This window comes from Trachinotus anak, unplaced genomic scaffold, assembly GCF_046630095.1.
Source record: "Trachinotus anak isolate AG129_WGS33_773 ecotype Australia unplaced genomic scaffold, CSIRO_AGI_Tana_v1 ptg000008l, whole genome shotgun sequence".
In the NCBI taxonomy this organism is placed as follows: Eukaryota; Metazoa; Chordata; class Actinopteri; order Carangiformes; family Carangidae; genus Trachinotus; species Trachinotus anak.
In genome coordinates, this window is record NW_027273859.1 from 1,171,385 (window position 1) to 1,195,222 (window position 23,838).

The 23,838-nt window shown below is 40.0% G+C and overlaps 1 protein-coding gene and 2 long non-coding RNA genes across 4 annotated transcripts; 1 reads left to right on the forward strand and 2 right to left on the reverse strand.

Annotated features, from left to right (window-relative positions):
- Nucleotides 1-1,216: 1,216 nt before the first annotated feature.
- Nucleotides 1,217-2,327, reverse strand: LOC139624779 (uncharacterized). The gene is made up of 3 exons (XR_011691743.1): nucleotides 2,227-2,327; nucleotides 1,886-1,999; nucleotides 1,217-1,682 (listed from the first exon to the last, which is right to left on the reverse strand). It is a non-coding gene; the product is annotated as an uncharacterized lncRNA (long non-coding RNA).
- A 257-nt stretch (nucleotides 2,328-2,584) lies between these two features.
- Nucleotides 2,585-12,548, reverse strand: LOC139623513 (uncharacterized). 2 transcript variants are annotated; one of them, XR_011691536.1, is made up of 3 exons: nucleotides 12,414-12,548; nucleotides 8,337-8,521; nucleotides 2,585-4,581 (listed from the first exon to the last, which is right to left on the reverse strand). It is a non-coding gene; the product is annotated as an uncharacterized lncRNA (long non-coding RNA). The 2 variants fall into 2 exon arrangements; XR_011691535.1 differs by having other exon boundaries at nucleotides 2,586-4,581; nucleotides 8,337-8,518.
- Nucleotides 12,549-12,742: 194 nt separating this feature from the next.
- LOC139623511 (adhesion G-protein coupled receptor G4-like) lies at nucleotides 12,743-15,417 on the forward strand. Its single transcript, XM_071481768.1, has 2 exons — nucleotides 12,743-14,571; nucleotides 14,667-15,417. The coding sequence occupies exons 1-2, from the start codon at nucleotides 13,920-13,922 to the stop codon at nucleotides 15,107-15,109; spliced, it is 1,095 nt and encodes a 364-aa protein (XP_071337869.1). The 5' UTR covers nucleotides 12,743-13,919; the 3' UTR covers nucleotides 15,110-15,417.
- The last annotated feature ends 8,421 nt before the right edge of the window (nucleotides 15,418-23,838 follow it).

The following is a 23,838-nucleotide window of genomic DNA, read 5'->3' on the forward strand; positions in this document are numbered from 1 at the left end:
CGCACAACTGAACAGTATTCACTCATCTGAGTCATTTTAAGATGACTGTATCCTAAGATTACTGTTTGATATCTGCCGACGTCAAAAACTCAAAAGCTTCACCAAAAACGCACAACTGAACAGTATTCACTCATCTGAGTCATTTTAAGATGACTGTATCCTAAGATTACTGTTTGATAACTGCCGACGTCAAAAACTCAAAAGCTTCACCAAAAAACGCACAACTGTTGATTCTGAACAGTATTCACTCACATTCAGTCATGTTAAGCTGACTGTATCCTAAGATTACTGTTTGATATCTGCCGACGTCAAACGCTTCACCAAAAACGCACAACTGTTGATTCTGAACAGTATTGACTGTATTAAGTCATTTTAAGATGACTGTATCCTAAGATTACTGTTTGATATCTGCTGACGTCAAAAACTCAAAAGCTTAACCAAAAACGCACAACTGAACAGTATTCACTCATCTGAGTAATTTTAAGATGACTGTATCCTAAGATTACTGTTTGATATCTGCTGACGTCAAAAACTCAAAAGATTCACCAAAAAACGCACAACTGTTGATTCTGAACAGTATGGACTGTATTAAGTCATTTTAAGATGACTGTATCCTAAGATTACTGTTTGATATCTGCTGACGTCAAAAACTCAAAAGCTTTACCAAAAACGCACAACTGAACAGTATTCACTCATCTGAGTCATTTTAAGATGACTGTATCCTAAGATTACTGTTTGATATCTGCCGACGTCAAAAACTCAAAAGCTTCACCAAAAACGCACAACTGAACAGTATTCACTCATCTGAGTCATTTTAAGATGACTGTATCCTAAGATTACGATCCAGGATCCAACTACTTGACCCTCATGTTCACACTAATACTCACAGAACTGGTTTCAGCTACTAAATGGAATGAACTGGAAACTACTTTTAAACCGGAATCTTACATTTCCCTTGGAGATTTTAAAGTTTAACTATTGTAAATGTTAATGTTAATTTCTTTGTTTCTTTGTTTCTTGTATTGTGTAGTTGTGTTGACTTTGTTGCTGACACCATCTTGTGTCTCTCGAAAAGAGTTTTTATTGTCAACGAGACTGCCTGATTAAATAAAGATTAAATAAAAAAATAAAGATAAATGATTGATTCTACCAGCTCTGTAGTCTACATGAGTAGGAAGACTGTTATTTTAAAAATGCTCATTTATTTAAGCAGGCATCTTCCTTCTTTACCAGATTTTCAAACTAAATTAAACATCACAAATAATTTAAGAAATTAATAAAATAAAATAAATAGAACATCTAAAAAAAACTAGACTGCAGTTTTAATTTTACTTTCAATGTATTTAAATCACTAAGCTGGTATTTAACAGCAGATGGTTAGGGTTCATTGTATGAAAAAAAAAATGTGTGCAATATTACACATGATGATTGTAAAATTGCCAGCGTGTCCAAAGAGAATTCAAAGGTGAATTTCTTCAAGAGACATCATCTGCTGCGGTGTGGTGCTGAAGCTTGAGTCCACTTTTGGTCTCGGACCCTTGGACCCCACTGTCTGTTTGAGCAGATGTATTTATATTTTGAAACCCTGTACGTCCCAGATCACATCCTGTCCCATCCTCCACAGGATTCCCAAACTGTCAGTGCATCATGATGGGGAGAGAGCAGTGAATGTGATTGGCCACCTGTAATGTGTGACAGTGTACTCTTTCAGATCCCGCTCGTTTCCAAGTGCCACAAAAATACCAGGGACAAGTAAACTGACTGATCTGTGCCACGCCGCCAGGTTCAAGAAATGTGTCATTCTGAGACTGTAACAGTGACACACACAGTCTCCTCGTGAAGGGTAACTGTGCTGTGCTGTGCGTGTGTGCGTGTTACTCCTCACCTCTGCTGCAGTGTCTCCTGAACTCTCCTGCTCTGCCAGTTTCTTCTCCAGTTCAGTTACTCTTCTTTCAAGCGTCTCCCTCACAGCTACTCCTTGCCTCTCCAAGGCTGCGTACTAAAAGAGAAGAACATGACCAAATGACTGTGTGTGACAGAACGTGTGTGTGTGTGTGTGTGTGTGTGTGTGTGTGTGTGTGTGTGTGGGGGTTCCTAAGGAATGAATAGCAGTTGTGTATTTAAAGACAATGTCTTACAAAATTCCTGTATGCGATCATGATCGTGATGATGATCATTTAATCTAATCAGCAGCATCAGCTGACTGATGACTGTCACCCCTCTTACTCTCTCCTGGAGGGCCTGCAGCTCCTCTGTCTGCCCGTGCTGCTGCAGAAACCTCTGCTCCTCTGAATCCCTTGAGTGCTTCAGAACTGTAAACTGTAGAGAGTGAGAGACGCCAAGCATGTTCACATATATGTTCACACTTAGACACACCACACAACAGGGATCAAGCAAAGGTCTGGAACTTGTCTGATAGTGATTAAATTATATATTCTTTTCTCATGTCAAAGCTCGCTTGGAGCATTTGACTATTTGGTGTATATATACTGTATATACTGTGTGAGTGTGTACAACGCACAACTGTTGATTCTGAACAGTATTCACTCACATTCAGTCATGTTAAGCTGACTGTATCCTAAGATTACTGTTTGATATCTGCCGACGTCAAAAACTCAAAAGCTTCACCATAAACTCACAACTGTTGATTCTGAACAGTATTCACTCATCTGAGTCATTTTAAGATGACTGTATCCTAAGATTACTGTTTGATATCTGCCGACGTCAAAAACTCAAAAGCTTCACCAAAAAACGCACAACTGTTGATTCTGAACAGTATTCACTCACATTCAGTCATGTTAAGCTGACTGTATCCTAAGATTACTGTTTGATATCTGCCGACGTCAAAAACTCAAAAGCTTCACCAAAAACGCACAACTGAACAGTATTCACTCATCTGAGTCATTTTAAGATGACTGTATCCTAAGATTACTGCCGACGTCAAAAACTCAAAAGCTTCACCATAAACTCACAACTGTTGATTCTGAACAGTATTCACTCATCTGAGTCATTTTAAGATGACTGTATCCTAAGATTACTGTTTGATATCTGCCGACGTCAAAAACTCAAAAGCTTCACCAAAAAACGCACAACTGTTGATTCTGAACAGTATTCACTCACATTCAGTCATGTTAAGCTGACTGTATCCTAAGATTACTGTTTGATATCTGCCGACGTCAAAAACTCAATAGCTTCACCAAAAACGCACAACTGAACAGTATTCACTCATCTGAGTCATTTTAAGATGACTGTATCCTAAGATAACTGTTTGATATCTGCCGACGTCAAAAACTCAAAAGCTTCACCAAAAACACACAACCGTTGATTCTGAACAGTATTCACTCACATTCAGTCATGTTAAGCTGACTGTATCCTAAGTTTACTGTTTGATATCTGCCGACGTCAAAAACTCAAAAGCATCTCCAAAAACGCACAACTGAACAGTATTCACTCATCTGAGTCATTTTAAGATGACTGTATCCTAAGATTACTGCCGACGTCAAAAACTCAAAAACTCAAAAGCTTCACCATAAACTCACAACTGTTGATTCTGAACAGTATTCACTCACATTCAGTCATGTTAAGCTGACTGTATCCTAAGATTACTGTTTGATATCTGCCGACGTCAAAAGCTTCACCAAAAACGCAGAACTGAACAGTATTCACTCATCTGAGTCATTTTAAGATGACTGTATCCTAAGATTACTGTTTGATTTCTGCCGACGTCAAAAGCTTCACCAAAAACGCACAACTGTTGATTCTGAACAGTATTGATTGTATTAAGTCATTTTCAGATGACTGTATCCTAAGATTACTGTTTGATATCTGCCGACGTCAAAAACTCAAAAGCTTCACCAAAAACGCACAACTGAACAGTATTCATTCACATTCAGTCATGTTAAGCTGACTGTATCCTAAGATTACTGTTTGATATCTGCCGACGTCAAAAACTCAAAAGCTTCACCAAAAACGCACAACTGTTGATTCTGAACAGTATTCACTCATCTCAGTAATTTTAAGATGACTGTATCCTAAGATTACTGTTTGATATCTGCCGACGTCAAAAACTCAAAAGTTTCACCAAAAACGCACAACTGTTGATTCTGAACTGTATTCAGTCAAATTCACTAATTTTCAGTTCACTGTCTCCTAAAACTTGTGCTTCTCTCCTGCAGATCTTAGAAACTGAAATGCATCACACTAAACTAACAACTGTTGATTCTGATCTGTTTTCGGCAGCATATAGGCCTGTTCCTCTGTGTTTGTGTGTCGACTGAATATGCAGCCATACCTGAATGGGAAACAATGTGTCTACCTAAAAATATTGATGTTGAAGCATTTTCAATGTTGACATTAATTATGGCGAATTCAGCCCTACAAAAGCTTCTATCAAATCAGTCTTACCTTAAAAAATTGACCACAGAGGTTTGGGTTGACTCTCCTGAGCTGTCCTCCCTGGCATCGACAATGTTAGAAAGCAATGTCCAGCTCTCACCCAGTATGTCAAAAATCCTTCTAGGTCCTCACTGTCCTCTTGACCTCCTCCTGCCTGCTGATGTCATTATGTTCTCCCTCTGCTTGCTTAATACAACAGCACAACCACAGAGAACAAACACAGTAATATCATCTCTGAGTCCTAAATCTTACTCTTTTTTCCGCAACTTTTCTCTTCTCCGCTTGCTCATGCTCATCTATGAATTAACTCTTCGATGAAGTAACCTTTGAACTAATAACACAGTGGTGGAGGTGGTATTCAGACCCTTTACTTCAGCAAAGGAATCCTTCATTGTAAGTCCTGCATGAAAAATCCTGCCTTAGTAAAAGTACATGAGTATTAGCAGCAGAATGTAGTTAAATTAAAAGTAATGGTTAGGTCCCTCTGACTGAGTGACAGGAACCTAGTTGATTAATCTGAGAGGAAACATACATACATACATCTGTTTTCAGCTTTTGGACTTTTTCTCTATTCTTTGATTTTTGTTGAGATGTATTGAAATGAAACCATGTGAAAAGTTTACACTATTTAGTGGAGCTGTTAATAACTCATAGACATCTGAAATGTGACCCTGTCTGCACACTGCTTTTTGTAAAATGTCAGAGGCCAAAAAGCTTTGAAACCACAGTTTTAATCTCTAACTATGCATTGCATTTTAATGCTTGTTAAACTATCCTTTGTATAAAATACTCATGTTAAAAATAACTACTACTAAAAATAACCATCACCAGATGAGTGTATTGGAGTAAAAAGTACAATATTTCCCTCTGAACTTCAGTGAAAGTATACCATAGCATAAATTATTTTAAAAAAATATTTACAGTACCCAAAAAAGGTTAACCATGATGGACAGCACATTCTGTAACAGACCAGCAGGGGGATCCATACACGTCTTAACCTGTGCCAGAGAGTTGATGGAACCAAATTATTCATAATCAGAACTCTTCCTCTGTACAATATGTGAGGTAACAGCTACCTCCACTTGGCTAACCTTCCTTCCACCTTCTCCTCCACTTCCTTCCAGTTCTTCTGTACAGTCTGATCAGATCAGAACAGGTCTGCTAGTATGCCTTTTCTGATTGGAGGTCTTCAATGCAGCCTTTTCACAAGAGACATTGAGAGTGTACTGGTGACAAAGCTGCTTGATTTCCACCTTCCCACAATCCCACCACTGTTTCAACGATGTAAAATCTCCTTTCCAAGTTCTAAAAACTTTCCAAAACTAGAATTACTGCCTCCACCTGTCAGACTAATTTCAGATCGCATCTTTTTTTCTTTTTCCAGAGTCATATAAAATATTAACCATTTGTGTGAAATTTTGTCATAATTGCTGTGTGAAGTCTTGAGTAATGCTAAAAAGTATTTTGTGAAGTCACAATACCCTTGACTTGACCACCAAAATCTAATCATTTCTTTCGTACCAAATTTGAAGAAATTATCTCAAGGAATTCATTAGGCCAAAACTGTGTATGGTGAGGTCACCAAGACCTTGACCTTTGACCACAAAAATCTTATCAGTTCATCCTTGAGTCCAACTGAATGTTTGTGTCAAATTTCAAGAAGTTCTGTCAAAGTGTTACTGAGATGAGTTAGTGAAGAGAAAATGTGCATCTAATAACAAACAAGTGTTACAGTGCCAGTATGCAGACTTGTATTTCAGATTTGCAATAACACATTACACAACACTGTGGGAATGATCTGATCAGAACCCCAGTATCCTGCAGTATCCTGCACCCTTTTAATTGAAATTATACTTAAAACAAAAAACAACAACAAAAAAACCAACAAAAAACTGTCTCATCTGGCCATAGAAAAATAGGAAAATAGGAAGCAAAAGTCGTAACAAGGTTTCCGTAAGTGAACCTGTGGAAGGATCACTACCGTTTCTGAACACCCATGTGTTACTGTCTGTGTTTCTCAAGCATTTCTCTCCATACATCATTTAACCTGTGAGCCTACACCAGCTGCTTTGTGGCACATTTTGAAGCAGCATGAGGCTCAGTATGGTTAATGTCCAGCTCATTGTTCTCTGTACAGTTAAAATCTCCTCCAAGAATTAAAAACTGTCCAGGACCACACTGACTTAAAATCACACAGAGCTCATTTAAATACTGAACACTGTGCACTGTGTTGGGTGTGTAGATAGTCTCAGGCTCTGGATGCTCCTCCTCCTGCTGCTCTCTCAACCTGCCTACAACTCTATTCTTGGCCTGAAAGCCACTGGTGTTTCACCTGCTTTCTCTTGAGAGATCTACCCAACTCTCTCCACGACAATACTACACTAACCACTAACCAGCTGTAGGGATTAGGATTTTATCTTTATCTTATCCATACACTTTTTGATCCAGCTAATAATATCACTTAAGAATTCGATAAATTAAATAAAGAACACGATTAGAATTGTCTTGAATTTTTTGTCTGAGCAGTTGCTCAATTTGTGGTAAACAAATACAGCTTTCTTTTTAGCTTTTTATAACAATTGGCTATTGTTAGAAAGAGTGATGTCGTTGTGTAAATAACACTGGGAGACATCGGACAAAATAGTTGAAAATATCTCTTTTATAGATGCTTGTTGAACAGGTTGTTTGATAAAGTTCTTATTGGCCTTTTACTTTTTATTGCACTTAAAATAACATAAAGTACCGCAACAGTGTACTTGAGTCATCTTTTCTTCACCTGATTCTGTGTCCAGTGCAGCCTCTCTGCCCTGCTGTTTGTTCCGCGTGTGTGTGTGTGTCTGTACCTCGTGCAGAGAACAGAGAACAGAGAGCAGAGTTAAGAGCAAAGGAACAGTGCAACCGTAAATGATAAAATAGAAAATAAATATATATCTATTTTCTATAAATGTTTTGTGGTATTTTAAGTTAATGTTTATGTTGCGGCTGGCTGCCATAAATAAACCAATGTATGGGAAATGACGCGTTGACTTAAAATAGTCTATCGTATAATAGTAGACTAATCACTGCACCCCAAGCATGTGCACAGACAGACCTCTGATGGTGTTCAAGCACCTGCCTTTTTTGGCGTCTGATCAGATAAGTGCTCTTTTTACAATACTTTTTTTATTTATTTCTCCTTTTCTAAGTTTATATTTAAGTTATTTAAATATTATATTATTTGTCTCGTGGCATCAGTTCTCATCTAAAAAACATGTTGAATTGACCAATGACTGTGTTTCAGCTTCCCTCATCACAGTCTCCACAGTTAACCTACACAGACTGAGAGGACTGCAGAGCAGCGCTTTTCACTGACCTACCTTCACTGGTGACAACCAAGTAACGAGTGTTTGTCCTAAGCCTTGGTATTGTTTGTCACTGTTTTAAAACAGCTCAATACAGACCAATAGCAACATAATGCTCCCTGTACAGGGGTACACAGTGTGTTCCTTGTACAGTACACAGAATACAATGAGCCTAATTGTTGCTGCATTCTAGTTTGGAAGGTAGATTGGTTGGTTTATCATTATTTTATATAGTTAGAGACCAGCTTTTTTCAGTTTTACATCAACAAATCCTTATTTGTTGAGACTGAATTATTATTTTATAGACAAATCTATACACCTGAAAATGCCCTAAAACACAGTGTGTCATTGTTTTCTTTGGTGTTGCCTGTTCTTGTGATAAATGTAGAAAAAGTCAGTACTAAAGACCATTGTCTCTGTGTAAATTGATAATTTTATCTGTAAGTGTAGAGTATTGAAATGAATAAATATGTAAGTAACTTTATTTAATTTAATAATTATGAGAAGAATACCCCCTTTTCCCCTTGAGCACCTACCCCTCAAAATGTCTGTGCATGGGCCTGCTGCAGCCCTAGAAAGATTCCATCAAATCAGTCTTACCTTAAAAAATTGAGGTTTGAGTTCGGGTTTATTCTTCTGGGCTCTCCTCCTTGACGTACACGATGTTGGAAGGCAATGTCCATTTATCACCCAGGATGCCACAAATGTCCTTCAAAGGTCCTGCCTGCTCACTGTGTCCTCTTGACCTCCTCCTGCCTTCTGACTGTCATTATGGCCTCCCTCTGCTTCAACAGAACATAAATGTAAAACTCACATCACCCATACTTTCCTGTTCAGTATGAAACCTGCAGGACAGCCACAGAAAACACTGCATTATCATCTCTGAGTCCTAATTCTTACAAGTTTCCTCTGAAAGTAACGGTTAGGTCCATCTGACTAATGTATTATTGTATATGACATCATCAGATGATTAATACTGAAGCATCAGTTTTCAGCAGCATGCTCCTCTTTGAACCACTTTATAAAGAGTTTTATATAAAGGGTCACCAGATAAATCTGAAGGGTTGCCAGATGATAATTTGGAGAGGAAAGAAGAAAGAATAATACTGATACATAGATCTGTTTTCATTTTTTGGACTTTTTGGTGAGATATATCATTTGAACATTTAGTATTTCACTGAATGTTCAAATAATAAATAATAAACACATATCTCCAAAAATCAAACAATGTCAGAGCTTTTGAGGGAAAATCACTATTTGGTGCCGCTCATAGGCCCTATTAAAACCTGGGATTAACATCCATCTCTGGTGATCCAATCACAACCAGACTGCTCTAAGTAGAGTTGTGACTGTACCCAGGACATATTGAGGACACATTTGACCAGACCAAACGCTCTGGGCCACGTGGCCACATTCTTTTAGCAGTGTGAATGCAAATGCGTCCATTGCCACTCAGATAACACATGGTTAGACATAGAACAAATATTATGTAAGACAGTCACATTTCAGACTTAACACCAACAATAGCAGGGAAGATTGTAGCTGACTCCTCCCACCCTGGACACAAACTCTTTGAGACACTCCCCTCTGGCAGGAGGCTGCGGTCCTTCAGGACCAAAACCTCTCGCCACAAAAATAGCTTCTTCCCATCTGCTATTAGCCTCATCAACAAGGCTAGAGAGCCCCACTGTTGCTGATCAATTGCACCAATCACCAGAAAAAATTCCTTGTATGTGAAAACATACTTGGCAATAAAACTGATTCTGATTCTGATTCTGATCAGCGACTCTGGTGGAAATTCCATCAAATCACAAACTCTATCCATACACCATCTAACCTCACCCCAATATGGAATAATCCAGACTTTCTTATCAATAAAGCACCACTTAACTTCTGCACCTGGGCTGAAAAAGGAATCACACACCTCAAGCATATCTTCCATAATAATAAACTGGCTTCATTCAATCATCTGACCCAATAGGACACTTCGCTCTCTAAATGCAGGTCTACTTGCGGTTCCCAGAGTTTGTAATAGCAGAATGGGAGGCAGAGCCTTCAGCTATCAGGCTCCTCTCCTGTGGAACCAGCTCCCAGTGTGGGGTTGGGAGGCAGACACCCTCTCTACCTTTAAGATCAGGCTTAAAACTGTCCTGTTTGGTAAAGATTATAGTTAGGGCTGGCTCGGGTATGTCCTGAACCATCCCTTAGTTATGCTGCTATAGAGCTGGACTGCTGGGAGATTCCCATGATGCACTGGGCTCTCTCTCTCGCTCTCTCTCTCTCTCTCTCTCTCGACTACTTTATGCCATTAACTTAGTTTTTTTTTTCTCTCCCCCGTAGTTTGTGCTTCTCCTCTCTCTCCCTCTCTTTGTCCTCTTTCTGCATTCTGCAGGTGCCTCTGGAGCAGCAGGATCCAGATCCACCACAACTCATCATTACTATTAACCACTGTTATCTGTCATTATTATTATTGATAACACCATTACCTATACAGCTGTTCCTGGTCTCTCTCTCTCTCTCTCTTTTCTCCTCTCTCCTCCCCCCACCCCTCTTTTTTTTCTCCTCCTAAACCCAACCGGTCGAGGCAGACGGCCGCCCACCATGAGCCTGGTTCCGTTTCTTCCTGTTAAAAGGGAGTTTTTTCTCCCCCCTGTCGCCAAGTGCTTGCTCTTTGTGGGAATTGTTGGGTTTTTCTCTGTAACAAAGTAAGGTCTTAACCTTACCCTGTAAAGTGCCTTGAGATAATGTATATTATGATTTGGAGAGCGACCACTTCTTAGGATACTTACAACTTAAATCCTGTATACAAGCAAAATGTAACATAACAGCCTGTAATCTGGAACTCTCATTCTCAACTCTCATTCTCAAGTCTCCATACATATGTACTCCATACAACTCACTACCGGGCAACAAATATTCAGAATGTGATTCACTTCTGAAATTGCACCCAAAACAGCCCAGACACCTACATGCCACCTGGCACTGCACACCCATTCACCAATTTTGGAAGAAAGTCATATGAAAGCCATCTTTGGCTGCCACATCCCACTTTCCCCCTCACTCTGCTTATTCGGAGACACATCAGCTATCAACATTAACACAACAAACAGCAGAACCCTCCTCATTGCCCTAGCCATCGCCAAGAACACTATCCTCATGAGCTTGAAATGAAGGAACACCACAACACTCTGGAAAAACTTATTCTCAAATATATCTCTCTAGAATATTCATCAACTCACAATAACAGCCCGATACCCCACATGGCAACCCTTCATTAATTTTCTACACTACTGATTTCTTCCTCCTGTCATTATCTATGTCATTATCATTATCACTATTAATACTGTTGTAAATAATCAATAATTATTGTTATTACTATTATTATCACTATTATGATTATTATTACTTCTCTATTGGATGGTTCCTTTATTTATTCTGTTTTATCTTTCTATTTTTGCCTACCAACTTCCAGCGTGGTTTCTATATACACACTCCAACAATGAAGTTGCTATCCTTTTTTTCTCTTGACGATTATGATTATTATTATTATTATTATTAACATTATAACTGTTCTTATTATTGTTATGTACAGAATCAATAGGATTTCTCTCTCAGTTTTCTGTGTAATCATTACTATCATACTTCCATTTTTTATTTATTTATTTTTATCCATTTTTGTATTCCTGGGTTTGCTTTCTTTTCTCATCACATTCTATTCTCTTATTTCATTATTATTAATATTACTACTTTTTCATCATTATTAATATTACCATTACTATCACTACAATTATTATTAATTTCTTATATATGTTATTATATTATTTTGAAATATTATTCATTCATTTATTTATCCATTCACTTTTTGTTATTGTTAATATCTATTTATTTACTCAATTTATTTTATTTATTAAGGGCAAGGAAAGGATCCCACATCGCTCACATCTTTTAATGCACTATATATATGTGTGTGGGTTAAAAGGAAAAAAAAGAAATACTCAAGTATTACACCTTGAAATTGTTCAAAAGGTAAAAGACAAACAACCACCACAGCCATTGATAAACTCTATGACCTTGTTCATTACCTGCCAATAACGTGCGTCTTACAAGTAGACAGATGTAAAATGAACAAATGAGCAAATGAACACTTATGTATTTAGCCAGTCAGACAGACTGGTCCATTGTTAATGTGTGTGTGTGTGTGTGTGTGTGTGTGTGTGTGTGTGTGAGAGAGAGAGAGAGAGAGAGAGAGAGAGACTGAGAGAAACAGAGAGAGAGGGTGCGGAGGAGCTGGGCAATCATCATCTCTGCACAGCTCAAATGAGATAAGCCTTAAGCCACTTGAAAGAGTCAAATATTCTGGTTTCATTGTGAAACTGTGGTGGCACAACTGAGTAGGCAGTCTTTTAGTGTGGCCCAGGACACGTTGCTAAAAGAATGTCACCCCATCTCTACAACAAAATCCACCAGTCTCACTGCTCACAACTGATCACCCATAATTGAAAGGACACACTATCAGTTCGCCAACATTAGCTAGCTAAACTGTAACTTGGGCAAAAGTTAACTAGCTAACATTAGGACTCCTCCACAAATACTTACCATAATCAAATTCAGATTCTCTGGTGGTGAGAAAGTATAGTGTCTTAAACAAGATCGTTAACCACTGCTACTTACATTTACCTTCATTGCACAGACGGTGAGGTGGCACGGTGCACGGATGCGAGTGCTTTGCAGGGCATGTGGTTGCAGGATGCTCTGAAGGGAGTGATGCAGGCAGATCAAAGGGGCGGCGGCGATTCTTTGATGTAGGAGAGAGAGACTAACCGTCCACGTTAAGAAAAAGTGTGACCCAGGGGCGTCTGGCGGCAGCGATCCTTTGATGTGGGAGAAACAAACAGAGGAGACTTATCGTCCAAATTAAGATGGTATGAAAACATTTTTAAACGCGGAGGTCGACGGGTTGGCGCTCCCTGCCACCTGAGAGTCGAGCTAATTCTTGGTAGTGACAGCTTTCCGTCTGCTACCAAAAATCTACCACAATTTGTCTGCCATGGCCAATCAGCGCTCGTATCGCTACCAAGATTTGCCTCCGGACCTACCAAGAATTGACCAATCGCTGTCTACGACTGCCCGGAGGCGGTCTTACGTTACGAACGACAACGAGAAGGACGTAATACCATTGAACTTCTTATCGGCATTTCGAACGTAAGTCAATATTTTATGGTTTTTGACAATATTAATACATTCGCAAATAAAAAACAAACAAAACATTTTTTTTTATCGAGTAACCCCTGGCTTAGAAACGTAATGACTAGCTAATAACGCTAACGTTACCAGTCCCGTCACTGTAAACGGTTTGCTTTTCCGACAGCAACTCCGTGATTTCATGCTAATATTAGCCTTTATCATAGCTATGTCGGTAGAAAATTAATTTAACGTTGGTACATGTGACTGACAGACTAGCCTACTTGTTGATGACAGTAATACTGTAACGTTTCCGTGGTCAGTTTGTTAGCATTACTATTGCATTTTACTTTAGCACATGGATGATACGAATGTTTCTTGTAAACGAGTGAATACATAGATTACACTGTCTAATAAAGTGGTGGAAAGTACTGTACTTAAGTACAATTTTGCGACACGTGCTGTACAAGAATATAGCCATGTTATTTTATGCGGATTCAGATTATAATAGAAAATAATATATATACATTACTCCTCAAAGGACCATTCTGCATAATGAACATTTTTTCTTTTAGTACTTAAAGTACATTATACACTTATACTTGTGTAGTTTCATTTAAGTAAAAAAATGTTTTACTTAAATGAACATTTGTTCACTTGAAACACAGTACTTCCACTACTGAACTTATTTTGTGAGAGGGAGGCAGACCGCTCCGGTCCAGTGGGGGTTCCTCATCCACTACCCCTTAATTATTAAATCCTCTTTGTGCCAGATGTGCTTAGCTGTGGTTAATGGTATATAATACTTGTGTTAGTACATGTCACTCCCCTATAACGCTTTACCTCTGACTCATAGTGATCCTGGGATGTTATCTGACATTTTGAGGCTGTGTAAAATATATACCTTGAGCATGACATAAAATCCACATTACAGTGTAACCATGAGTTAGTGTAATTAAACCTGTGTCTCTGTGTTCTTTATATTTTCATTTTTTAATTTACATGGAACCTTGCTTCAGGAGACGGGCTGATGGCAGTCTAAATCTTACAGACACAATTGAAGCAGCGAAGGTGAAGGAAAGCAACAAAGGAAAGCCGTGGACGCGACCCATGTCCCCAGAGGGAGTGCTGGACAAGGCCAGAAACGCTTTAATTCAGCACCACGGAGATCCATCAAACAGGAAACACCTGCTGGGTTTCTTTGAAATCCAGTTTGGTGTTTATCGTGGGCAGACCTTCAGATGGTTGGCTGAAAATGCCTTGGGATATGCTGCTTACCTGGTGGCAGCAATGAAGAGGGACCCCACAGGAGGCAGCAAAGACTCCCAAGACCATGCCCACAACAAAGAGTGTTTCAGGGAGTACATTGAGCTCTTTCCTTCTGGCAGAATTGCCATTGCCATGAAGGAAGAGCAATATGCTGAGAGAACTCCCAAGCATGCTGCCACCACCCAGCTCTCTCCACCCACTCAGCAGGTTGCCACCACCCAGCTGGCTGCACCCACTGAGCTGGTTGCCACCACCCAGCTCTCTCCAACCCCTAAGCACGCTGCCACCTCTTCTCTTCGCTCTCTCTTGGTTAGGAGGCTGCCTGACCAGAATATCCTGAGCAAAAGTGTACAAAGGCTGGTTTCTCCCTTCAAAGCCAAACCTTGTAAGCAAACAACACATTTAGTTATTTATGTTTAATATTTATTGCTGTTCACTACTCATGATGCTTATCTGTTTGTCATGCTTTTTGTGTTTTAGCTTTAACCAGGGCACATACACGGCCATCACCCACCCTCACCAACCCGACGGTGTCCACTGAGGCAGCCGCAGGACCCTCAGCCACCCTCACCAACCCGACGGTGTCCACTGAGGCAGCCGCAGGACCCTCAGCCACCCTCACCAACCCGACGGTGTCCACTGAGGCAGCCGCAGGACCCTCAGCCACCATCACCAACCCGACAGTATCCACTGAGGTGACCACAGGGCCTTCAGCCACCCTCACCAGCCTCTTTGCGTCTGCTGAGCTAGATGACAGCACACTGCTGGCAGAGGCAATTCGGTATGAGGAGGCACAGGAGGCACATGTGGCACGTATGTATCTACTCATTGAAAACATACAAAACAATATTAACTACTGCAAAGTTTGTTGGTCTGTGAGTGGTACTGGTCCTGATCATTTAACAAAACAAAACATAATTTAACATCAATTTAACAAATTTCCTTTCCTGGGATAATAAAAGAAAGTGAAGTAAGTTTGGATTTGTTTAATTCTATTTTTTTGTTTATTTCCAGCACAACGAGTCTGTCTTCCAGCTGGCTGGATACACACCTTGCCTGAAGTGGACCAAAAGTGGATCTCAAAGGCCCTGTTCCGGTGGACAGCGCAGGGGCATCCTGAGCTGGACTTCAGCAGGGTGGACAAACTTTGGTGGTATCCTCCACAGGTACCACTGAGGACCAGTAATTCTCCTCCATTAGAGAATTACTTTGGCCATTCCCTGCTGCTCTGGATGCCATGAAAGCTCTGGCAAGTCAAGCTGACCTGTCCGCATCCAGACTGTCACAAAGAACTTCTGACCTCAGCTGGCCTGCATCAGAAGATCAGGCAGGTGGTGGCTGTGGGAAAGATGTACTTTGTGGCATCTGAGTACCTAGCCTGTCGAAGATGCAAGCGGAAAGTCATCAGCTGGAGCCATGGCATCGTCTCTCAGCTTGACATTGGCCACAGGATGCAGTTCCCTTGCATCCTAACATCAAAACTTGCGTGTGATGTTGAGGTAGCCAGTTTGATGCGTCAACGCGGGCTCGGAAACAGCAGCAGCCAAATCCAGCGAAAGCTGCAGGAGCGTCATGCTGAAGTCTGGTTGCAGAAGACAGTCCAGTACCTGACAGACTGCAAGGGGATTGCCAGCGCTGTCAAATCAGGCCTGATCTTACCGGTGACATTTGAACCGCCACCTGCCATGCTGCCTGTACCCAAGCACCGGTGGCTGATGCAAGTTTATGCCCAGGATGTCCTGCAAAGGCTGGAGGAAATCAAGGCCGCCATCACTTCACAATATGGTCGTATCCTAAAGATGGACTCCACAAAAAAGGTGGCCCGAAAGCTTGCAGGACGCAGCTATGGCACTGCAACCTGGGCAACCAACGTTGGGAATGAGCACGGACAGGTGATCATGTCTGTGCTCACAGCGAGTGAAGGCTTTGGTCTTGGGCCGATGATCAAAGGCCTCATAAAGAGATACAGAGTGGCTGGGGTAGTGCCTCCTGAGATACTGTATGTTGACAGAGACTGCTGTGGCAACACTCTTCTGAGGAGGATGTTTGAAGAGTGGGACCAGCTGATAATCTGCCTTGACATATGGCACTTCATGCGGAGGTTTGCTGTGGGCTGCACCACTGACTCTCACCAGTTGTACGCCACCTTCATGAGTCGCCTCAGCCACTGTATTTTCATGTGGGACCAGGATGACCTGACAGCTCTGAAAGAGGCTAAGCGTGCAGAGCTAGTAGCTGACGGGAGATACCCATCTGAGGCTGATGTGGTGCGCTGTATCAACCGAAGTGAGTTAGCTCTGCCATATCCAGGCCTTTGATGGAGATGCTGGTCGTGACACTCTGGGAGTCCCACTGATCAACTCGGCCCGGATGAGTGAAATCTGGAAGTCCCAGAGGAAACATCTGGCCAGCATCCAGGATCCTCCTGGTGTGCAGCTCTACATGCAGACCGGAACAGTATTAAAGGGAGGGCACCGTCTGCCAACCTACCGCTGTGCCAGAGGCTCTACATCTCTAGAGTCATTTCACCTCCACCTCAATCGTTTCATTCCCGGTAAATATGTGAATCTTTTTTCACATTCTAATAGTTACTAAGTGACTTTATTAAAATATGATTCGGTTTTTGTTATTTAACTGTAGGAACAGCTTTTCATGTATTCATAATAAATGTTTTCATAGTCTTAGCATTTAAATGTATTTTTTAACATTTCTGAATTTACTTTACAGGTACACTGGCAAGTGACACCTTCTTCCAGGCGTATCTTTTGGATGGACTTGCAAGGTGGAATGAGGACCAGGCTGTGGCAGCAACAACTGATGAGCAGCAGCCGCACTCCTACAATCATCTTCTCCGTCATGCAGCAAATACTCTTGCAGAGGAGGTTCTGGGGAAGAAGATCATCCCTTACATCGGGCCAAGCAAATACACTGGTAGATATCTATTATAATTGTTGTTTTTGGTGACAATTTAATTAAAGTTCACAAATATCGTTTTACCACAGAGTGATTATATAATGTCCTGGTATATTATCTAATTGTTTGTCAATGTTTTTATATTTTAAAGATGAGCTGATCGGAGTGGAATACCTTTACCAGCAAACTGGTAAAGTTCTGCAGGACTACAAGTTGGCCATTGCAGAGTCAGAGACTGCTGATGTTGACATAGAAGTGGATGAAGGTTATGCTGAACTTGAAGAGTTTCAAGACATCACTGTTCCCACGTTTGACACAGAACGAACACCTGCTGCTTCCTCACAAGCATCAGTGTCTGCAGCATCCGTGATCTCGTCATTTCCAACTCCTTCAGCAACCAGCTCCATGCCATCAGTGTCTGCGGTCCCTCCATCATTTCTGTCATCTCCTACAACCAGCTCCATGCCATCAGTGTCTGCGGTCCCTCCATCATTTCTGTCATCTCCTACAACCAGCTCCATGCCATCAGTGTCTGCGGTCCCCCCATCATTTCTGTCATCTCCTACAACCAGCTCCATGCCATCAGTGTCTGCGGTCCCCCCATCACTTGTGTCATCTTTAGCAACCAGCTCCCCGCTCACGCAGTCAAATCCAGCACCCTCTCCTGGAGCACTTAGCTGTGAGTTTTAGCTTAGTATTCACACAGTGTCACTTTGTTGTGACACTGACTCTAAGTGTATATTTGTCATAAAGACTTAAAGACAAATTTAAATTTGTTTTTAATATTTACCCTTTTTTCATGTAGCTCCAGTGGGCCAACTGTCAGCAGAAACTGATGTTCCAACATCTGAAGAGTCGATGTCACATGACGTAAGAGTGCACAGAGTACACAGTCCCTTTTAAATGTACTTTTACATGTTTGTAAAAAGAAATCTGGGTTATGTTGGCTGTGCTCTCACAGGTGTAAGAATAGCTAACAAATTATCATTCCTTTTAGGATTCTGTTGGACCTGACAATATACAGGGGTATGGAGCCGTGCAGGACTTGGCAGAGTTTTTGGTTGGTCTCAGAGACCACCGTCTTGCCTTGACTGGAGAGGAGTGCGCCCAGATCATCACCCTGTGGCAGGCATTGGGGGAGTATGACAAGAAGAAGACTGTTTACCCACCACGTCACCAAACCAACCTAAAAAAGGGACGTTTCAGAACCACTAAAAAGATTGTGGCACCAGGTGTGGAGAGCACTAAAAGGTATGTTAAATAAGGCAAACTCAGTCTTGATTATCCAAAAATATTTTAAATAACTGAAACAGGCCAAAATATTGTGTCTGGCTTTGTTCGTTAAGTAACATTTATTAAAAGATCCCCAACACCCATAGGTGATGCCTTGACAACCACCCTGCTTTCCTGGTGTCCAAAACATACACAGATAAATTACATAATATGTACAATAGTAGTGGCAGTAAGTAAAGGCTTCATAAATAAAACAAGACAAGGCAACATAACTGCACTGATATCACTGGTATTACAAACAAAACAGACAAAACAACTAACAAAAAAGGAAAATAGAACAATAAAAATAAAACAGACTAAGCGTCACATAGAAAACAATCCGATATTAATAATATGTATTCTATTGCTATTTGCAGGTGCTTTGTTGGGGCTCACAGTCCTGCACAGTGGCCTGACTGCAATAGAGTGGTGGAGGCCATCTTCACAAGGCTCTGTGCTCTCTACCCAAACCCTGTGCGCCGTGACGGAGTGAGGTTGTCACGGTTTACGATGGTGGCACGCGATGGTGAGTAAATTAGTATGCTTCATATACATGCCTTATACATGCAGCCGTAATTAGTTTTCATAACATTATGGCTGGCTCAGCAAAAGGATGTAAATCTAAATGAAGTAGACATTTTACAAAAAGCAACACACTACATGAGAGGATGCAAAATGTTTATTTATATTGGTTGTTCTTTGTTTTCCCAGGTTCAGCAGGCGTTGCAGGTCACAGGAAAAAGAGATTCTAAAGCAAGGTGTCCCAGCTCCAGATGCACCCATGGCAGGACCTGAGAAGCTTCCTGTGGCTATGCAGAAAGGACCAACACTGCATTCTGGCAATTTGGCTGAGCCTCACATTTTCATCCTGCCACCAAACACTGCTGGAGAGGCAAAGCTCAAAGGCAGACCACAACCTCAGGTTGTGTCCCAGACACTTACACGTCCTGTCATTGCACCAGCACCACCCGTCGCTCTCCCCTTCGTTTTACCATCTGTGCAGCTTCCTACAGTGCCTGGACCATCACAAGTGATGGCTGCACCAGGAACCTCACAGATGATTTTCTACAACCCCCCGTCAGCTTCAGCTATTCCACCATCGGCTCAAACTCAGACATCCAGTCAACCTGCTCCTTACACAACTCAGCAATACAGGAAGAGAAAACAGGAGAGGGAGCTCAGTGGCTCTTTCAAAAGAAAATACATTAAAAAGACAGATGTAATCCTTTGCAGCAAGTGCAAGAAAGAGAGAAAGCCACCATCACATCTTCAATACTTTGGCAACTGGTACTGTGAGGTGTCTGAGACTCAGTCATATGACGAATGGAGGGCTGTTCTGGAGAAACGAGGTTACGGGAAAAAAAAAGGACAGAAAACAGAGGACAACCCTCCACCTCCTTAAAATTTGTTTATTTATGTATATTATTTAATCTGTTATTATTATTTTTTTATGTTGTCCCATAGTAGGTAGTCTACATGTAAATATAAAGTTATTTTTTCTTTTTTCTTACTTTTTTCTTATTTTCTTTTACTTGTAAGTCAACACATGTGAAATAGACAGAGGTCAGGGTATGTGTTGGTGCTTGTGTGTGAGTGCAGTGGGGATTTTGGTCGGGTTGTGCTTAGGTTTGTGCCTTTATGTTTTTTGTTCATTTTGTTTTTTATCTTGCACCTTATTATTTTATTGCACTGCATTGTTGCCATGGGAAAGAAACTGACATTGTCAGGTCAATCAGATGGAGCTTATTTTAGTTATTTAGTTATTTTATGCTTCATTTAATATTTATTTATGCCTTAAGTTATTGATGTTACACTTCATCATCATCATTGTTGTTATTTTTTATTATTATCATGATTATTCTTATTATTATTATTATTAGTAGTAGTAGTAGTAGCAGCAGTAGCATTTTTACTATTATTCTTATATTGGCATTGTTGTGGTAACTATATTTATTATTGTATTGTTAGTATTGCTGTTATTATTATTATTATTATTGCTCTTATAATTGTTATTATTATTATTGCTCTTATAAATGTTATTATTATTATTGCTCTTATAATTGTTATTATTATTATTATTGCTTTAAAATCGTTATAACTATATTAGAAACATAAAATTAGTTCAGATATCTTTGTTTTCATTCATCTTCTTCCTTGTCTTCTTCCTCTTAATGATTTAAATTTTAACAGCTACTTAATGAGGCAGGATTACCTCAATCCAAATGATGTAAATAATTAACTATGGATTATATTTGTCATACTTGGTGCTTTCATTGACACATATGGTCCTTAGTTTAGTTCTTTATTAGGCCTGCTTCACATCTATGTATTATTTTAGTAGCTATCATACATATTTATTGGTGTATGTGATCAAAATCAGATGGAAATGAACGGGATCCTCTTATCAGCGGAGTCGCTGGTTCGACTCCCGACAGCCCCGACTCGTTCGTGCATGTCATTATGTCTTCTTTTGCCCCTTTCCTGTCACTCTCTACTGTCCTATCTAATATAAGCAAAAATGCCCAAAATATTTCTTTAAAATAACATTCTTCCTGTCCATCACAGTCAGAGCGTGTACCCCGCCCTCGCCCAATGTCAGCTGGGATTGGCTACAGCGCCCCCACTCCCGTGACCAGGCATGGAAAATGAATGAAAAAAATTAATGAATGATTTACTCCGTGAGAATTTTTCAAAAGTTAATTTCTGCATTACCTAACATTCAATGTAGGGTTTGTGAATACTGTTCAGAATCAACAGTTGTGCGTTTTTGGTGAAGCTTTTGAGTTTTTGACGTCGGCAGATTTCAAACAATAATCTTAGGTCAAATTGCACAGAAAATGACTCAGATGACTGACTACTGTTCAGAATCAACAGTTGTGCGTTTTTGGTGAAGCTTTTGAGTTTATGACGTCGGCAGATATCAAACAGTGATCTTAGGATACAGTCAGTTTAAAATGACTCAGATGAGTGAATACTTTTCAGTTGTGCGTTTTTGGTGTAGCTTTTGAGTTTTTGACGTCGGCAGATATCAAACAGTGATCTTAGGATACAGTCAGCTTAAAATGACTCAGATGAGTGAATACTGTTCAGAATCAACAGTTGTGCGTTTTTGGTGAACCTTTTGAGTTTTTGATGTCGGCAGATATCAAACAGTAATCTCAGGATACATTCAGCTTAAAATGACTCAGATGAGTGAATACTGTTTAGTTGTGCGTTTTTGGTGAAGCTTTTGAGTTTTTGACGTCGGCAGATATCAAACAGTGATCTCAGGATGCAGTTATATTAAAATGACTCAGATGAGTGAATACTGTTCAGTTGTACGTTTTTGGTGAAGCTTTTGAGTTTTTGACGTCGGCAGATATCAAACAGTAATCTTAGGATACAGTCAGCTTAAAATGACTCAGATGAGTGAATACTGTTTAGTTGTGCGTTTTTGGTGAAGCTTTTGAGTTTTTGACGTCGGCAGATATCAAACAGTGATCTTAGGATACAGTCAGCTTAAAATGACTCAGATGAGTGAATACTGTTCAGTTGTGCGTTTTTGGTGAAGCTTTTGAGTTTTTGACATTAGCAGATATCAAACAGTAATCTTAGGATACAGTCATCTTAAAATGACTCAGATGAGTGAATACTGTTCAGTTGTGCGTTTTTGGTGAAGCTTTTGAGTTTTTGACGTCGGCAGATATCAAACAGTGATCTTAGGATACAGTCATCTCAAAATGACTTAATACAGTCAATACTGTTCAGAATCAACAGTTGTGCGTTTTTGGTGAAGCTTTTGAGTTTTTGACGTCGGCAGATTTCAAACAATAATCTTAGGTCAAATTGCACAGAAAATGACTCAGATGACTGACTACTGTTCAGAATCAACAGTTGTGCGTTTTTGGTGAAGCTTTTGAGTTTATGACGTCGGCAGATATCAAACAGTGATCTTAGGATACAGTCAGTTTAAAATGACTCAGATGAGTGAATACTTTTCAGTTGTGCGTTTTTGGTGTAGCTTTTGAGTTTTTGACGTCGGCAGATATCAAACAGTGATCTTAGGATACAGTCAGCTTAAAATGACTCAGATGAGTGAATACTGTTCAGAATCAACAGTTGTGCGTTTTTGGTGAACCTTTTGAGTTTTTGATGTCGGCAGATATCAAACAGTAATCTCAGGATACATTCAGCTTAAAATGACTCAGATGAGTGAATACTGTTTAGTTGTGCGTTTTTGGTGAAGCTTTTGAGTTTTTGACGTCGGCAGATATCAAACAGTGATCTCAGGATGCAGTTATATTAAAATGACTCAGATGAGTGAATACTGTTCAGTTGTACGTTTTTGGTGAAGCTTTTGAGTTTTTGACGTCGGCAGATATCAAACAGTAATCTTAGGATACAGTCAGCTTAAAATGACTCAGATGAGTGAATACTGTTTAGTTGTGCGTTTTTGGTGAAGCTTTTGAGTTTTTGACGTCGGCAGATATCAAACAGTGATCTTAGGATACAGTCAGCTTAAAATGACTCAGATGAGTGAATACTGTTCAGTTGTGCGTTTTTGGTGAAGCTTTTGAGTTTTTGACATTAGCAGATATCAAACAGTAATCTTAGGATACAGTCATCTTAAAATGACTCAGATGAGTGAATACTGTTCAGTTGTGCGTTTTTGGTGAAGCTTTTGAGTTTTTGACGTCGGCAGATATCAAACAGTGATCTTAGGATACAGTCATCTCAAAATGACTTAATACAGTCAATACTGTTCAGAATCAACAGTTGTGCGTTTTTGGTGAAGCTTTTGAGTTTTTGACGTCGGCAGATATCAAACAGTGATCTTAGGATACAGTCAGCTTAAAATGACTCAGATGAGTGAATACTTTTCAGTTGCACGTTTTTGGTGAAGCTTTTGAGTTTTTGACGTCGGCAGATATCAAACAGTGATCTTAGGATACAGTCAGCGTAAAATGACTGAATGTCAGTCAATACTGTTCAGGTGTGCGTTTTTGGTGAAGCTTTTGAGTTTTTGACATTGGCAGATATCAAACAGTAATTTTAGGATACAGTCAGCTTAAAATGACACAGATGAGTGAATACTGTTTAGTTGTGCGTTTTGGTGAAGATTTTGAGTTTTTGACGTCGGCAGATTTCACAAAGTAATCTTCAGTCTAATTGCACAGAAAATGACTCAGATGAGAGAATACTGTTCAGAAATCAACAGTTCTGCGGTTTTGGTGAAGCTTTTGAGTTTTTAACGTCGGCAGATATCAAACAGTAATCTTAGGATACAGTCAGCTTAAAATGACTGAATGTCAGTCAATACTGTTCAGTTGTGCGTTTTTGGTGAAGCTTTTGAGTTTTTGATGTCGGCAGATATCAAACAGTAATCTTAGGATACAGTCAGCTTAAAATGACTGAATACAGTCAATACTGTTCAGTTGTGCGTTTTTGGTGAAGCTTTTGCGTTTTTAACATTGGCAGATATCAAACA

Excerpts from the sequence above, each read along its gene's own strand:
- LOC139623511 (XM_071481768.1), top strand. The coding sequence starts at position 13,920 with ATGGAACCTTGCTTCAGGAGACGGGCTGATGGCAGTCTAAATCTTACA. Across the intron at positions 14,572-14,666 it reads TCCCTTCAAAGCCAAACCTT|CTTTAACCAGGGCACATACA; the intron begins GTAAGCAAACAA and ends TTTGTGTTTTAG.